We start from the raw sequence: 18156 nt of genomic DNA, 5'->3' as shown, positions 1-18156 counted from the left end.
AGCCACATCAAAATTAAGGTTCCACGCTGCTGGATAACCGAGCAGCATATGAAGGTCAATGGCCTTCCCTTGGCTGAGTCCTATTTGTAATTGTTAATTGGAGGTAAATTTCACTGTGCACATGTCCTTTCTGATACTTAGTGAAAGTTTCCAGGGCGCAGGTTCAGCCCATTTGATAGCACAATTTATGTGGAAGAAAACATAAGAGGAAATAGGTAATTCCCTTCCTCCTGCTCATACCTGGGCTTTTCATGGCAGGGGATTATAAATCAGTAATCCTCCAGCCAGGATCAAGAGAAAACAATCAGACTAGCTGAACTTGTAAAGAAGTAGTATTTGATTTAAATGCAAGCTTTAGCAGCTTTCTGCAACTCCAGGCTGGTCATTGGTGCAACAATTTCATTTTATCACAAACATTTTTAATCTTTTCTGGCCATAAATCAGATATCTAAACAAACTTCCAGACACGGTATTTATTGCACTGACACACAGACAGACATTGCCATCTTCAGTTTGGCAATTAAAGAGCCAAGCATTAAAGAGGAAAGATAGAATGAGCGATATCCAATATTTGTCCTACTTAAGGTAGACCCATTGAAATTAATCTGAGGAATTACTTCCCATGATTTCCTTCTCATACATTTACAGTGTAGTCCTAGGCTTGTGTAGACAGCAGCAGTGAGTCCCACTGAATTCAATTATGTTAACACCTTAGCGTTAGGTGCATCTCATTACGTTCAACAGGGCTTCCATAGGGAAGTAGCTATGGGATGCAATCATTTATACAGCTTCCTAGGCATAGGCTCCATTGAACTCAATGAGATATACAGTACCTGTATGTCTGAGTAAACATGCATAGGTTGTGCTGTAACTCTCTAATCCCATTATCTTAAAAAAATGACAAGGACAGTGGGAGTTAGGATAGTAATTTTGGTGAAGTGGTTCATAAAGAAAATACCCAGTTATATAAGGCTTTTCCATAGTTCCCAAAATTCACCCTTCTTTAGTCTTTTTCTTTTACTTTCTCTGCTCTGTCATCATCACAATTTTTATATCACTCAATTCTCCTTTCAGTGTTTATTGGCTTCCCTTTTCTACGTGATTCTCCTTCTTGACATCATCTTCTCCCCTATTCTTCCATTTCCCCGCAACTTTGTTTTTTTTTTGGGGGGGGGGGCTTTGTACATCCTTCTTAGACCCAAACACCTTCTCCTCTTTCTCCTTTCCAAACTCAACATTTTCTTTCCCGTTTCTTCTTCCTCCCACTCATTTTTAATCCTTTCCCATTTCTTCTATTCTCTTTTTATTCATTCCTTTCCTTTTTTTACTCCAGGAGCCCTTGGAAACAGGGCTTCATGTGAGTAAGGGCACATTTACAGAAGACTTGTGTCCTAGGAACAAGTATGGACCACAATCAAGTGCTTCTGTCTATGATTCCAGCCACGTCCTTCCATCTCACCCCTGCCAATACTTTGTCCACATTCAGTGGCAAATGAGCAGACAGTCCTTGTTGGGCAGGTTGTGGGACCCTCTTTGGGGCTTTGCCCCACAGCATGGGAGTTCTCCCCAAATGGCTAGGATCTCTCTTATATATCAGTGGTGCTATATTGGATACAAAAGCAAGGACAATTATTGCCTGAACATCAGAAATGGAGGGAATAGCCACGAAGAGTTGCTTTGGACCTCCCTAGGGAGGAATTTCAACTTGTAGCTGCTTGTTGGTGGCAAAGGTGTGCTTCCACTCTCTTACTTTTCTTGGAAGTGTGCTTCCACTCTCATTTAAGCACTGCCTCTAAGACACAGTGGAAGAGAGCACAATGCACCAAGGGGAGCAAGATGCCTGCTCTTGCTACTATGTGCAAGTCACAGAAGCTGGATCTCACGCTCTGCAAAGGTTTGTGCCCCTGCCTGGAGCTGGACTATGAATGGATCATTACCTGTGTTCTGTTTTTTATTTTTTCTCTTTAGACTCCTTGATGTCTTAGCAGGATGGAAGGATCCCAAAGGGCTTAAAAGTGGACAAATCTTTATGGATGGGAAATTGGTTGACTCTAATATTCACCGGTGTTCAGCCTATGTAGTCCAGGTGAATCTTTCTTCATGCTGCCTTTAGGTTGTTTTTTTCCCTTTGATAATTCAGACCATCACTAAGCCTGCAATTCTCAAGAACCTCAGCAATGCACTCTGGATGGGGACGTGCCCAGAAAAATCACAGGTCTGGGTTCAAACAACACAATAAGCCACATTGGGTTTATTCAACCCTACTACAAGCTGTGGCTAGTTGGAATGGTTGATATGTTACCCCAGGGTGGCTTATAAACTATCCTGTGGAAAGAATGCTGGGCTCAGACCACACACTAAACCACCAAGGCTTATAAACCATCATGACTTAACATGTTGTGTGAACCCAGTCAATGCCATATCAGGCGTAAACTGTGTATTCATCAACTTTGTCTACATTACATTATTGTAATTAATCAACCAATATTCACCTTCATGTGATAAGCATTTCAGTGTTTGGCAATGCAAGCACTTGTTGTCTGTGTTCAGATTATTCTATCTTGGCATAAAAATATAAACTAGATTTTTGCCACACCTGTTACCCCTTTATTCCTTCCTTTTTAGTACAAGCAAAGAAATCAGGAAGCCTATAATTTATGTTAGTCCTGGTTTGAATTAAATGAGAAACTATGGTTAACAGTTTCAGAACAAGCCAGGATGTTAAACCATAGTCTGAAGTTGGTTTAGTATCCTGGCCTAGTATCTTGGCCTGTTTTGATGCTGGTAACCATAATTTCCAGATGTTCAGATAAAATGGGAAAGTATAGTTAATTAGAGCCTTCCCTGGTTTGTTTGCTAGAAGCAATGAAGATGGGCAAAAGGTTCAGTCATCATAGATATGATAATCCAAAATGAACCACTGTATAGTATGGTCCCCCTATCTTTACTCCCTCAAGTCAAGTATCTTAAAAGAAGACACTATGAATCAGTTCTTGGTTCAGTGCCATTGGCTGTAGGTATGTGGGGGAAGGCTAAAGAACTGTAGGACTGGATTGCCTTGAATTCCGTTAAGCTTAAGAAATCCACTGTTTAAGAAATCCATTATACAGTTTGGAATCAGTTTATTTTAAGGGATGCCTATACCTGTATTGAACCTACTCTGGAACCCAAGATCAGCAACGGAGGCTGTATTCATGCATCCTCTGCCTGGTAAGTTGTGTTGGATTGGCAGGCACATAAATAGGGACTTTTCTGTGATGACCCCCTCCTAGCGAAACACCGTGCCACAGGAAGGATGCACAGTTCCCATTCTTATGTTTTTAAGTGGCCATAAAGATATGGATGTTCCTGTCTGCTTTTAAATAAATGGATAGCCATTCTTATTTTAGAAACTGGAGTATACTATTGCTCTTTCTTATTTTTTTTTCCTTCTGTGGTAGCTAATTGTGTTTTATATTTTATTGTGTTGCAATTTTACCTTGTAAACTGTATTTAAGAGGCTTTGCCTGCAAGGCAGTATAATAGTATTCTAAATCCACAAATACATTCTCTTGGCCTGCAGGAGGACATTCTGACAGGAACACTCAGTGTCCGTGAGAACCTTCAGTTCTCTGCCAACCTGCGTCTACCACAGAGTAAACACAGCAGTGCAGAGAAGGCAGCCAAGGTTGATGCTGTGATACAGGAGCTGGGCCTGCAGGACTGTGCAGACACCAAGGTAAGCCCTGGCACAGGGGCCAACGGCAACCATAGGGCTAAAACAGTGCCTGTCACAGGCCCTGACTGGTTTTTTGCCATGCCTGCATTCCATATGGGTGGAAAGAGTTACCTCTGTTTGGAATAGTACTTTTGTCACATAGTTGACTTTTTGAGTGTTTCTCAAATAACCTCTCATATGTTCAGCAGTTGAAACTGGACAGGTTTGTCCTGCTAGATAGTTTTTGAAAGATCCACTGTTATAAAACCTTTTATTTGCTTTCTGGCTTCTCCATATCCAAGACTGCAGATTTACTGGAGGATCAGAATGCTTGAGGATTTCATTCTCTGTGACTGACAGTGCAGAAACAGGACAGGTGAACTGAACATATGGGGCAGCTCCAGTTCAATGAATCTCCCAGGAGAGTGTTCCAGATATCAAAGGAGTGGAGCCAAGCATGCCAGCACACTTTAGCTTTAAATGCCAGAAATTAAGCTATTTCAAGCTTTTGGATCAGGGGAAATTGCCACACCTCACCACAGACCCATAGCCTAGTTCTCACAAACAGCCAATGAGGAAGTAGTCCTGTGTCTCTACAGGACTATTTCATTCTGAAAGGCTTGCACGATAAAAGGCTCCATCCTATAAGCATGAAACCCTGCATATAGAAAACTAGCATGTTGGGAAGTTACCCAAATGACCCCCCACACACACACGCACACACACAAACTTGCAATCTGAAGATGTGCAATCCAGACCCTTTGCTGTTTGCAAGAACTAGGCCTACGTGAGGCCTACAACTACACTAGGCCTACCTTCTATAACAAGGTAAGATATTGACCAATCAGATCACCCACCCCTTGGTTTTCATAGAGTACCAGCCTTTTCATTGGGCATACAGATGCTTTAGAAAACTGAACATTAATGAAACAGGTAGATGTAGGAAAAGACTGCGGGGGCGGGGGAGTAGAATTGCTCTGTTACAGATTATCATTGATGGCTTGGAAAACTCAATGGGTTCTTCAGCCTCTGTATGCTTCTCTTTCTTCCCTCCCACTGCATCCCTCCATGACATCAGATTGGGACTGAATTCCTGCGTGGTGTTTCAGGGGGCGAGAAGAAACGGTGCAGCATCGGCATGGAACTGATCACTTCGCCTTCCCTGATCTTTCTGGATGAGCCAACCACAGGATTGGATGCTAACACCGCTAATGCCATCATGCAGCTGCTGCACCAGTGAGTTTCTGTGTTGGACATTTTTCACGCCGTCTCAGCAGAAGACTAACCTCTGACAAATATCTTCAGAGAGTGTGGTCATGTCCCCACTGCTCCTCATCCCAAGATCATGAAGTTAAGACTAGGAGTGATATACATGTACGAGCGGGTATTGTGCCTATAGCCAGACCTTAGCATGCTCCACCCGCAGAATTTGTGCTGCTGAAGAAACAAGTTAAGAAGCAACTTGTTTCTCCTACTGCAGGAGGATCAGCAAGAAAAACCCTAGCATATACTGTACCCATTTTACTGACTTTTAACATGCCACGAAATATGTTCATCTGGGCAGAGTGTGACAAGTTCTGAGAGTAGTCACATACTAGTACTGAGAGTAGTCAAGTTCTGAGTCAAGAGTAGTACAAGTTCTGAGAGTACTCACTACTCCACGTCCTTGGACTGCGCTGCCAGGGCTGGAATTCAGAGCATTTTTCATATATCAGCCATGTGCTGAGAACTTCACTTAGCTGTGCTCTCATGCAACTGCTACTAAGTATTGTCCTTGCTTGGCAGACTCTCCAGGAAGGGAAGAACTGTGATCTTCTCAATTCATCAGCCACGCTACTCCATCTTCAGGTTGCTTGACCATCTAACCTTGATGAACAAGGGGGAAATCATCTTCGCTGGACCAGCAAGAGAAGCTACAGCCTATTTCAACAGCATTGGTAAGAAAAGTCTCCCTCTCAGAACCAGAATAGCATTTATGGTCGCTAAAGTTCTGGTGTGGCCAGACTGTGTTCATAAAACACTGCAAGAGCAGTGGAAAACAGCCAAGCCCAGGCAAAGCTATGTGGCTGGACTGGATTGTGCAAGTTAAATGTCTCTTCCTGGTTTTGCATGGTTTATTAAAATGGGAAGGAGCTGGCAGAAATTTGCACACTAATGGAACAGAACAGCAAGAGCAGGGAAGAAATGATTGCTTTGTAGAAGCAAAGGCCAAAGATTGAACTGCAAGTAAGAGTCATGGCGGTGTGCACAACATAGAGCCCATCATCACTTGCCCAAAATGTATGGCAGTTTCTGCAAGCCACTGAAGGGGTTTCCCTCAAGAATTGCAGTAGCAAAGTGGAGTGGCCTCCCACCACTCTCACCCATGTATCCACGGTTATCTCCAGTCTGAGACAACTGCAGTGATTCCTCCATGGAAGAGTCCTCTTGGTACAATTCGATGAGCCTGGGTCATAGGGGTTCAGAATCTCTGGCCCATAGAAGTTCTGTATCCAACCCACATCATTTTGGGTTCTTCCAAAGTCTGGAGGCCAAACTCCACCCTCTGGAGGAACTCAAAGAGGTCCTGTGGGCCTGACATGGAGCACTCACAGAGTAGAGATTTTGTATCTAGCCAAAGTCCAGCGAGCTGCAAATGCACCACACACATGCGTATGCACAGGAGTGCATAGTGCTGGCTTCTTATCTTTAGGAGAGTTCTGTTAATTTCAGCATTGACTCATATGATGGCAATGGCTCCTGCTTGTCTCCTCCACCTTCCAGAGGTTGCTACTTTGGGGTGGTTCTTTGCTACTTTGGCAAAGATGTCTTGCAGGTAGACTCGATCTAACATCCTGTTTTGGGCACTGGCCTGCCAGATGTTTCTAGGAAGTCCACAAGCAGGGCATAGTGGCGAGAACACCACACCACAATTTTCCCCTTGACATCTGCTCTTCAAAGAGGAATACTGCCTTTGAACATAAAAATTCCATGTGATTACAAGCCTACTAGCCACTGGTCACTAGTTATAATCCAAAAAACTTGGGATAAACTTGAATGTTCTCTTTAGGTAACCAAATATTTTTGCTTCGAATTACAGGAACATGTATATTTTCTGCCTTTCACCTTTACAAATGCTGATTTACTGATTTGCAGAGTGGGTTTTATGGGTATTAGTTTTGGGTGAGATTCTAATAGTAAGCTACCTTACTTGGGGTGTGCTTTCTGTTTTTTGTGTTTTTGTAAATGTCCAGTAGATGTCCAGTACATCACAAGCTAGGGCAGGAGATATGAAGAAATGAATTTGCTATCAGGCTTACTACCGCAAGAGTCTCATTTTCTGCATTTCAATTCAGGATATCAATGCGAGCAATTTAACAATCCCTTGGACTTCTTTCTGGATGTTATCAGTGGAGAAGTTATCCAGTCCCAAACTAAGGAAGACTTTGGTGAGTTGTTCACTGAAATTGACTTGGATGGAAAAAGAAAGTTACTCAGCTCACATCTGTTAACACTCTAACCCAGGCTTCCCCAGCCTGGTGCTTTCCAAATATTTTGGACTTCAACTCCCATCAGTCCCAGCCAGCATGGAACACTGCGAGTTGTAGTCTGAAACATCTGCAGGAAACTGGGCTGGGGAAGGCTGGGTTAGCCTATGTAGGAGTGGGCAGAAGACAGACTGGAATATTCCAGTAGATGGCATGATTCCTAATTGTCTTACAACAACTACAAAGAAAAGTGTTTCCAGTCACCCTTAAATAAGGGTGCTGAAACAGAGATAGCTTTGTGAGCAGACCAGAAATGAATCCATCTGTGAAAGGATCGTAAGCTCTGTTTTAGTAATGAAACAAATTTCTGGGCTCAGCATGTGTTCAGAAGCATCATATTTCTTAATTCTAAATGTGTATCCCATGATTTTGCACTGGGTGGACCTCAGGGTTCTAGTAAAAAAGGAGAAATTTGTAGAGCTAGAAAGCCTGCTCTTCAGCTTGGTCCTGTCCAGATGTACTTCAACTCCAAGCATCTCCATCCAGCATGAGCATTGCCTGTCCTTGCCAGGTCTACATATATCTGTAATCCATTGTTTCTTTTTTCATATTATAAATGACAGGTGCATCTTGGCAAATGATGGAATCCAATAAACATTTTACAAAGTTGGTAAATACTCTAATACAGGCAACTCTGGTATATACAAATAGTAAAATGACTAGCGCCTCACCATATCAAAGTATACCATAGAGCTGCATTTATCAATTGTCTTATTTTTACCATACCTCCAATCTTTACATCTTACAGTCCTCTAATTCATTGCAAATTTACAAAAATCTTAATTGCCTTTCTGACCCTTAAACACAGAACAATTCAAAAAGGGTGAGATCAGATGGATCTGTTCCTCCAGAAACTATTTGCAAATTGCAAACTCAAGGACAAGCTAGCAATTGGAAGCTCTCTTTGCTATTAGTTATGATTTATTTATTTATTTGTTTGTTTAGAGTATTTGTATGCCATCCCATCGCATAGCCTTGGGACGGCTTACATAAAATAAAATAAAACATAATACAAATAAAATCCCGATCCACCCTGGCTGTAGATTAAAACCTATAAGCTGATGTTAAAAGTTATTAAAATATTGTTGAAATAAAAAGGTCTTAGCCTTGTGCCGAAAAACAAATAACGACAGCGCCAGGCGGACCTTTCTGGGGAGCGCATTCCATAGGCGGGGCGCCACCACAGAGAAAGCCCTTTGCTGGGTACTTAGCCTCCTAATGTCTCTCACGGAGGGTTCCCAGAGGAGGGCCTCTGCTGCCGATCTCAAGGGGCGGGAGGGCAAATACGGAAAAAGGCGTTCCTTTAGGTATCCAGGTTCCAAGCCGTTAAGGACTTTATAGGTAATAACCAGCACCTTGAATTGAGCCCGGACTTCGATGGGAAGCCAGTGAAGCTGGTAGAGGACTGCGGTTATATGAGAGTAACGACAAGTCCCCGTCAGCAACCTGGCTGCTCTATTTTGCACCATCTGAAGTATCTGGACTGTCTTCAAGGGCAGCCCCATGCAGAGCGTGTTACAGAAATCCAACCGGGAAGTAACCAATGCATGTGTCACTGTCGCTAGGCAATCGTTTTCCAGGTAGGGACACAGCTGATGGTTTAACCGAAGCTAAAGGAAAGCTCTCCTCACCACCGCAGTCACCTGAGCTTCCAGGGACAGCTCTGGGTCGAGGAGCACTCCCAAGCTGCAGACTCTGTCCTTTAGAGGGAGTGCAACCCCATTCAGGGCAAGGTCCCAGTCACCTACCCAGGAACTCGAACCACCCACCAACAGGACCTCCGTCTTGTCTGGACTGAGTTTCAGTTTATTCAGGACAGCCACTGCCTTGGCATTCCCAATCTTCAAGACCTGTCACTCCAGCAGCAGGTGTGCTTGCTTGCTGGTGGTTTCCTTTGTCATCTCCTACCAAAGCATTGCTGTTGGAAAAGGACCCTGGGAAAAAAGGGAAAGACATAAGTAACACAAGATGACAAAAGAGGATTCTCCTTGAGGTTATATTTGAATGTTTGGGTAGCATGAATATATGCATATATTGTTTCCCTTTCTTTAGAGATTTAGGACACATTGCAATGAGATGTAAAGATCAGATGTATGGTAGAAATAGGACAATTTATACATTCAGTTCTACAGCACACTTGGCTGCATCCCTCAAGCCTGTGTCATCGCTCGGTCGGCAGTCCACTTGGCCCCTGGTTGCTGCCCTCGCACACACTCAGCAGCAGCAGAGGCACCTGCAGGTGCCTTGCATGGGGGTGCCTGTGCAGGGCCTTCTGGAGCACGTGGTCTGGGCTGGCTGCCTCTCTGCCTGCTTGGCGCTGCTCACCGGATGCACACGGGTGGTGCTGCTGCTGGTGCCACAAGGCGGGCTGCTGAGCAGGTGGCGTCAAGGTCTTGTGGGACAGAGCTGTGTGGCTTGTCCATCTCCCCCTAACCGAGCCTTCTGCCTACAGTTGGGCAGAGGACGCCAGGGCTGAAGTCCTGACTGCTATTCTGTCTGCCTGTCTTTCTGACCTCTGTTCAGCTATGTTTGATCTGTATCAGCTGGCCAGCAAGGGCTGCTATTTTGCCCTTTGCTTCAGGCAGCAGAGTGATATGGGGCAGCCCTGGCGTTGGTCCATTCCTCTTGTATTAGATGAGGAAAGTATGCATGTGTGTTTTTCAGTCCTCCCTTGTTTGCAACAGGCAGCAAAAGCAGTTTCTCCAGCAGCTCTTCTCTTGACAAGAGCCCCCTGTCCAGATATTATCTCCAGTCCTCCTTCTATCAAGAGCTGCAAGAGGAGCTGAAAAGCCTGCGGTCATCTGAGAACCATCCCTATGAAGTCACCTTGTCCAAAGCCACTTACGTTACCTCATTCATCCACCAGGTGAAGAGGAAAGCAGTAGGAATGGGAATAGGGGAACAGATGGAGAAACAGACGGATCCACACATAAGCACACAATCATTCCCTCTGTTTGAAGTATTTGGGCCGTGAGTACCATTGCTTGCACAGACGAAATAGTACCACCCAGGCATAAAAGGGAGGGTCTTCCAGGCTTGGAACAGAAAATTTTAGAAGGAAAAAGCCGTCTAAGTAGGGGGAAGGGATTAGTCAGGACTGAGTACACTCAGTGGCCATAGAATGTGGATTGGCGATTACATGGGGGACAGAAAAGGGGAGGGCGTGTGTAGAATGGCCAGAATCCTTCACCAGGAGTTCTCTGTATGGCAACATTTTGTTCCAGGTTCTAATAACCAGCTCATCTCGCTCTTTGAAAGGGGCCACTCCCCACATTGCATTTTTACTCCTATAGGTCTCAGGTGTGTGTCTGAACAATGCCACAAAGTGTCCAATCCATGCAACAAAGATCATCCAGGTGCATTTGTCAAGGAGCCACGATTAGCTGCAACTCCCTGTTCGATATATGTTGTGCGGCATGTTGAACACCTTAGTACACCTTAGAAGTTTTTTTTTTCTAGATCATGTGAATATGTCCCATCTAAAATCCTGACCATGAGCAGGAGTGCTTTTTCATGAGACAAATTTGCACATTTTTGATCACATTCAAAAAATGGGTATTTCAAAATGCACTTAAAATGCACATTTTAAAAATATGCATTTGCACACTTTAGTCCATGGAGGGAAAGTGCACACTTTTGAAAAGAACACACAGAAATACACACTTTTTCCATCTGGAATGTATAACTCCAAATGGGTTAAAAACAGGTCAGAAACTCAAATAGGTGAGAGCTGAAACAAGCTCTCCAAAGGTTCTATTTTGGAAAAGTTAGGCAAACTTGAACATTGCTGGTTCCTCCATCCCTTCCTGTGGGTATCTTGACACATGAGGTTTGATTGACTTTGTTTTAAATCTGTTTCTACCGAAGACAGACATCTGTACAAGCTACATTATAAGTCTGAATTTTCACCCAGGTTAGTGGACTCCACAGAAGAAACCCAAATGCACATTGTTGTGTGATGCAGTGAAAGGACCCTAGCTAAGTTAAGGCTTTTATGATTCCAGTTGAATAAATCAAGCGGCCCATGAATTTCCATCAGCCTTCCCTAGCCTGGTTCCCTCTAGGTATGTTGCCCGCAAATCCCACCACCTCCAGCTCTGGCCATGTTGGAGGGTCCTTGGTTGCCAGGGGGCAATCTTAAAAGCACTGTTGGGGGCTCTGCTTTCAGCAGACATCCCCATGGAAAAACACTTATAAAAGTAATGGTGAAGGAACCCTTCATGTCCTAATATCTCAAGTTTCTAAGAGGGAAAAAATCAGACAGTTTGGAAAAGTATGTTTAATGGCACACTACTTAATTGTTGATGTTCTCTAGCTCTATGTTGTGAGCTGCCGTAATGTGAAGCAACTCCTGAGGAATCCCCAGACCTCCTTCGGTCAGATTCTTTTGGGCGCCATCTTTTCTGTGTTGGTTGGGCTCATTTACTACCAAATACCTGACACAATGCCTGAAGCCTTACAGAACAGGTAAGGTTAGGTTTTAGGGATCCTGCATCAGAGGGTGGGGCCCAAATCACTTTTCACCATCTTCTCTGCCCTATCCCAGCATCTTCTTTTGGAAATACCCTGTCCCTGGGCCAAATTTAACACACGTTCCAGACAGATTAGAGGACAATGCCAATCGGGAAGTTAGACAAGAATTTCATTGTCTGTCTCCTGTAAGAACAGAAGAGACACAAGGTTGGACCCAATGGTTCTGACCCCTTTCAACATTGCTGTTCTATGATTCTAGGAATCCGCTGCCTCCGTCCAGATACAACTAAGTCCAGTGCCACCTAGTTCCTAAAGCATATAATGGCACTATCCACACAATACATTCTTGAGTAGCATGCTGGTCAGCGTCTTGGCAGTCTTGTTCGTGAATCAAATTATGAACCAATTTTACTATAGCTTCACAATTATTCCCAGAGCGAGTCATGTGGATGCATCTTGGATGAGAAGTATACCATCTAGTCCTGATCCATACAAAAATTGCAAGCACAACAGACAGGAGAGAAAATGTGAAATAATTCTAACTTGTATATTATTTATTACTTGCTTGCTTGCTTATAGCATTTTTATCCCTCCCCTTAGACAGAAAGCTTCCCAAGGCAGCTTGCAAAGAAATAAGGCAGTCGCAGCACTTAGACTTACAGTCTAAAAGACACAGCATAGAAGGAACGGTTTGGGAAGGAGAAGAAAAAGGCAAATTCAGGAGTTGAGCAGTAGATTCTTAGTTGCATGTTCCATCATGGAATTGTGTCTAAACCTAGTGGAAGAGGTGCAGTTTCCTCTTCCTTCGAAGTCCTCACTAGTGACAGTTGGGGGCAGGAGGGAGGGAAACTCAGGTGGAGGCATGATATTCAGGGTGAAGTGTGCTCTGTACTGTAAAAGCTGCATGTCTTGCTTTGCCTTATTTTGGCTTTGCATCATTCTGCTTTTTTCTTGCCATGGATAGGGGCAGGATGCTGTGCAGGAAACTGATGCCGCCTCCCAAATGGAAATCCTGGGAAATGTTAGATTCAAGCAGCCATTTCCCATTCATGTTCAAGCTTTCGTTTGTGATTGCAAAGACTGGGTGGGAACAGTCTCGCCCCCCACCCCCAATGAAAACTGAACATTTTTGGGAAGTGCCCAATCCCCCAGCCTGTCCTCCTACACATTTGCTACACCTTCATAAAGATGCAGAATTTTTCTCTAATGCATCTGTTCATTTCACTGCAGGTTAGGAGCTTTCTTTTTCACAGTCCTTACTCAGATCTTTGGGAATCTGTCTGCCGTGGAGCTCTTCATCTATGACCGAAAACTCTTCATGTGAGCAATTGTCCTCTTGCAGGGAAAGTCCAATCACATGCATATGTGTATGATGAGATATGGATGGAGAGTGGCCATTCCAGCACTGTGCTTGCAGAAATGCCATCAGACTGGGCTGCCCACTGGCACAGACACCTAAGCCTTCGGACAAAGCCAAAGTAAACAGGCTTTGGGCTGTGCAGTAGCATCAAACAGCCTGACCCAGCTGGTGCACGTTCTCCACCCCAACCTGCGCTGGCACAGCCACCTTATACTAATTTTAGAATACCAACAAGATACAGAATCCATCTCCTGCTCAGCTTGGCAGACGTGCAGTGTCTGCGCAGCATAGAAGCGTCTCCTATAACACCAGCACAGATGTGCTTGGATGTTGTTTTCTAAAGCGGGGGTAGGGAACCTTGGGCCCGGAGTCCCAATACTCTGCCCCTTTTTCCTGACGACTACTTGCTTGGCAGTTTTCTGATGGTTGCACGGTTTTCCCTCCTTTCCAAAAGGTTCACATGTTCCTCCTAAACATTGGTTACTCACAGGAAACATCGCAGTTGAAACATGCCAGGATATTTATTTTCTTTTTCTTTTCATACTTTCACCATGCCTACTGCTTAAATATAGATGCTGAGAGCTTCTCTGGAATCGAATTTGGCTCAGAGATTTGCTGCTCTTGTTCAAGGGCATCTCTCCATCACTCTTTTTCACAGTAAACATGTTTCTAGATGATTACCACCCTCTATGCCGCCCTTTGTTGTCTTGTGAAGACCCAGGGGGCTTACAGAGCTCCATCTTATACTCGCAGCACAATTGCATGTGAGAGGCCAGGCTGAGATTGAGCGACTGGCCCAAAGTTAGCCCATGAGCTTCATGGCCAAGTGGAGACTAGAATCAAGAGCTCTCAGGTCCCCAGTGCCCCCAAGTGGGACTTATACAGTCTCCCTCACCAATTTGCAGACAGTGACGTCTTCCACCCATATTCCTCAGGTTTCCCCCCACCAGTATGTCCATCCAAGAGAAGAGACTTAGGCTCCATAGCCCAGGGCAGAAGTGGGCAGCCAGGTCTCGAAGCACACCTGCCAGCAGTGTTGGCTATGCTGACAAAGCCTTCTGGGAGGGGAAATGCAAAACACCCATGCCTTAGGGCAGTGGTGGCGAGCCTGTGGCATACATGCCACAGCGGGCACGCGGAGCCCTCTCTGTAGGTACACGAGCCAAGTCGCTCCAGCATCGCCCCAGGGCCGAGCGTCGGATATCAACTCACAGAGGGGCCATGTGCATCCTCGAGAAAGGAGTAGTGGTGCCAGGCAATGATGTCACAACCCAGGACTCATTACCCGTGACTCGTCCAAGCTTTCGCATGGCAGGTCAGTGCACTGCCAAGGATATGTATATGTATATATATTTGATTGGACTGGCTATGAGTTGTTTTTCAGCTTTGCAGTGTTAGCACCTTGCAATAAATAAGTGGGTTTTGGGTTGCAGTTTGGGCACTGAGTCTCTAAAACGTTCACCATCACTCGGCTAGGGTTAGAAAAAGGAGGTGTCCTGGTATGATTTTGATGGTTGGAAAGTGTTTAGAATGGGCAGAAATGATGAGCTGTGCAGAAAAAACTACTCAAGAAAGGCTCTTTCAAAATCTTCCTCTTTTCAATAGAACTTTAGCCCTATGTTAGAGTTAGGGGTATGCACCAGGGTAGGGTTAGGGTTAGAAAAACTGGGTGACCTGGCATGATTTTGATGGTTGGAATGTATTTAGAATGGGCAGGAATGATGAGCTGTGCAGAAAAAGCTACTCAAGGAAGGCCTTTTCAAATTCACCCTCTTTTCAATGGAACGTTCACCCTGTGTTACGGTTAGGGTTGTTGACCAGGGTAGTGTTAGGGTTAGAAAAAGGAGGTGTCCTGGTATTATGTTGATGATTGGAATCTGTTTAGAATGGGCAGAAATGTTGAGCAGTGCAGAAAAAGGTACTCAAGGAAGGCTTTTTTAAAAACTTTTTTTCAATGGAGCTTTAAAGGGTGTTAAAATTAGGTTAAAGTGTGTGCACCAGGGTAGGGTTAGGGTTACAAAAAGGAGGTGTCCTGGTATTATTTTGATGATTGGAATCTGTTTAGAATGGGCAGAAATGTTCAGCTGTGCAGAAAAAGCTACTCAAAGAAGGCTTTTTCAAAATCGTCCCTTTCAGTGCTTTTTTACCCTATATTAGGGGTAGGAGATTGCACCGGGTTAGGGTTAGAAAACCAAGGTGTCTTGGTATGATTTTGATGGTTGGAATGTGTTTAGAACGGGCAGTAATGTTGAGCTGTGCAGAAAAAGCTACTTAAGGAAGGCATTTTCAAAATTGCCTTCATTTCAATGGAGCTTTCGCCGTATAGTAAGGATAGGGGTGTGCCCCAGGGTAGCATTAGGCTTAGACGAACGAGGTGCCCTGGTATTACTTTGATGGTTGCAATGTGTGTTCAATGAGCAGTAATGTTGAGCTGTTTAGAAAAAGCTACTCAAGGAAGGTGTTTTAAAATCGCATTATTTTCTAAGGAATTTTACCCCTATATTAGGGTTAGGGGACTGCACCAGGGTAGGGTTAGGCCAGTGGTGGTGAAGCTATGGCACGCAGGCCACAGTGGGCACGCAGAGCCCTCCCTGTCGGTATGCAGGCCAAATTGCCCCAGCATCACCCCAGCAGCCGAGCATCAGATAACAGCACACACAGGGGCCATGCGCATGCTCAGAAAGGAGCATCGGCACCAGGCTATGACGTCACGTGCCGCCACTCATTAGCTGCGACCCGTCAGAGCTTTTGCATGGCCGGTCAGTGTGCTGCCAAGAATATATATATTTTTTTCCTTTGGCTGTGAGTTGTTTTTTCTAAACTAAAATCTCAGTTTTCAGGTTCTATTGCACTTCGCGATACGTGGTTTTTGGGTTGCAGTTTGGTCTCTAAAAGGTTTGCCATCACTGCCCTAGGCATGCCCAAACTGGCAGCCTCCAGGTGTGCTGAGCTGCAACTCCTGTCACCCCCAGCCAGCGATTCAGGGTGGCATGGTCATGAAATGGTAATTTGACATCTCTGGAAAGCACCAGGCTAGCGTGAGGGGAAACTTCAGATTTCATTGTCCTACTATTCTTCTACAATGGAAGAAGATACTCGAATCTACCTTCTTTGTGGCTTTTGTTATGTTTAAAAATGAGATGGAAGAGAATTTGCATTTTGTTTGCAAAATCATGCAAGCCTACTCTATTCAAAGCTCTGAATAAGAGCATACATTTGCCAGTAAGACATTCCTTTTGTTCCCAGTTCTCAGTCTGATTTGTCCCAGTTGCTCGTGCAGACTAAAACAGCCCCACTTTACTCTGTGACAGAAATTGCGGGAGATTTGATCACTGCTCCATTTGTTTTTTTGAGCAAAGCCAGCAGCAGTTGCAAATGGGAACTGGGCACAAAACAAAGTTTGGGGAATCCTAGGAATATTGAATGTTACTTATTTACCCCTCCCTGCAGAAAACTTTCTTTACTCTTGAAGTGCACATGGATGACATGGCTTTCAAAACACTTCCTTGACTGTCTTTTCTTATTTTCCTAGCCACGAGAGCGCCAGGAATTACTATAGGACCTCTGCTTACTTTCTGGCAAAAGTGTTTGCTGATCTTCTTCCCAACCGTATCTTTCCTGTGCTGCTGTTCTCTTCCATCTCCTATTTCATGATGGGTGAGTGGCTTGTAATGAAATAGGCCTTGAACCATCAGCTAGTGAAGCTGAGATGGATGCAGGAAATGTGAAAGGTCCAAGGCTTGCAAAAATACTCCAAACATTCAGAATATTGAAGTACATAATACCAAAATGTGAAGTGTCAAGGACAGCATGGGGATTCTGTAGTCTACTGATAGAACAATATCTGTTGGACTATTTCATGCGTGCTGGTTGCTCAGACTCTTGAAAAATCCAGGCCCGTAAATTGCTGAGGGCTCAATTCTGTGGCCACTGGAAGCCGTCTAGGTGCCATAGAAGAATTCTGAGTCCAAGCTCTGGCTCTGAAAGCTCACTCTGAGGTTGGAGCTGGGATTCTGAACTTGGGGTTCCCTCCCTCTACCCTTGCAGCCAGCACGGGAAGACTGCTTTGTGTGCATTCCAGGGAGCAGGGGGAGAAGAAGATGGGACCCCCCCCCCCATCCTATGTAGCATCCTGGTGCCTCAGCCTTGCCGTGCTGCACGTGGAGGGAAAGCACCTTGCCTGTCTAAACAGGCGATGTCTTTTGCCAGGCAAAAGTGCTGAGGCCGCCTGTGTCTGTGCCTTCCTTCTGCTCTCCATAGAATGCCTGTAATCCTCCAAGCTTAGAGAGTTAGAGGCAGCCCATCGGTGTGCATGGCTGCAGTCTTAAGTAAGTATGCATAGGATGAATTTGCACTGTGCTGTAGATCCTAAACCAAAGTGGTGGACCATGAAATTGAAATCCTGTCCCTGTTCTTGAAGATGCTTGAGCCTTGTACAGGCATGTTCACAAGAGCCTGACAGCTATGCTCTACCTATGGCTGTTGGGCTACCTGTTTTCTGCCTTTGCATGAAGATACTTAGCCTGGTGTGTGCATTTGCAGGCAAAAGTAAGCCCCATTGATTCAGTTCACCCAACCCTATTTTGTGATGGCAGGAGCCAGGGAGGAGCAAGCATTCCCACCAAAGGTTGCATGTCTACAAAGGCATACACCACATGCAGCTGATCTCTCTTGGGTTTACCGTAAGGTAAGCATGCAGGGGCCTGTTCTGGATCACTGCACACAGGTAGCACACTTTGCCACCAAGCCACTTTCCCCCCAAAATTCACCATCATGGAGAGGAAGACAAAGAACAAACCAATGAAGAGAAGCTGGCAAACACATTGACAAAGGAGAAGGAGAAGGAGAAGAAGAAGGCAAAAAGGAGGAAGAAGAGAAGGAGGAGGACCTCAATTGATGCCAAGTTTTTCAAACTAGGAGAGGCAAAATCCAGTCTTCTTCATAACTACACTTCATCTTTAGAAATACATGACTGGCTGGATACAGACCAAAATCCACCTGAGCTCAGCATTCTTCACAAGAATCCTGCAACTGACAACTGCTAGGAATCAGCCAGTCATCCACCAGCGCACAGTCTGTTCCCTGCCCATCCTTGTTAC

The 18156-nt window shown here is 44.7% G+C and overlaps 1 protein-coding gene across 3 annotated transcripts in view; it reads left to right on the top strand.

Moving 5' to 3' along the window:
• Positions 1 to 18156, top strand: part of LOC123018410 (broad substrate specificity ATP-binding cassette transporter ABCG2-like) — a 57011-nt gene that overhangs the window by 13634 nt on the left and 25221 nt on the right. For all 3 annotated transcript variants that reach the window (XM_044420474.1, XM_044420475.1, XM_044420476.1), the window contains exons 5-13: positions 1969 to 2086; positions 3563 to 3718; positions 4776 to 4933; positions 5483 to 5634; positions 7033 to 7125; positions 9909 to 10090; positions 11540 to 11691; positions 12928 to 13017; positions 16590 to 16714. In XM_044420474.1, coding sequence (XP_044276409.1) covers positions 1969 to 2086; positions 3563 to 3718; positions 4776 to 4933; positions 5483 to 5634; positions 7033 to 7125; positions 9909 to 10090; positions 11540 to 11691; positions 12928 to 13017; positions 16590 to 16714 — 1226 coding nt within the window. The remainder of the gene's footprint in view (positions 1 to 1968; positions 2087 to 3562; positions 3719 to 4775; positions 4934 to 5482; positions 5635 to 7032; positions 7126 to 9908; positions 10091 to 11539; positions 11692 to 12927; positions 13018 to 16589; positions 16715 to 18156) is intronic.

Source organism: Varanus komodoensis, unplaced genomic scaffold (genome assembly GCF_004798865.1).
Source record: "Varanus komodoensis strain SLA01 unplaced genomic scaffold, ASM479886v1 scaffold11, whole genome shotgun sequence".
Taxonomy (NCBI): Eukaryota; Metazoa; Chordata; class Lepidosauria; order Squamata; family Varanidae; genus Varanus; species Varanus komodoensis.
Note: the sequence above shows the minus strand (reverse complement) of the source record. Positions and strands in the feature narration are given on the sequence as shown.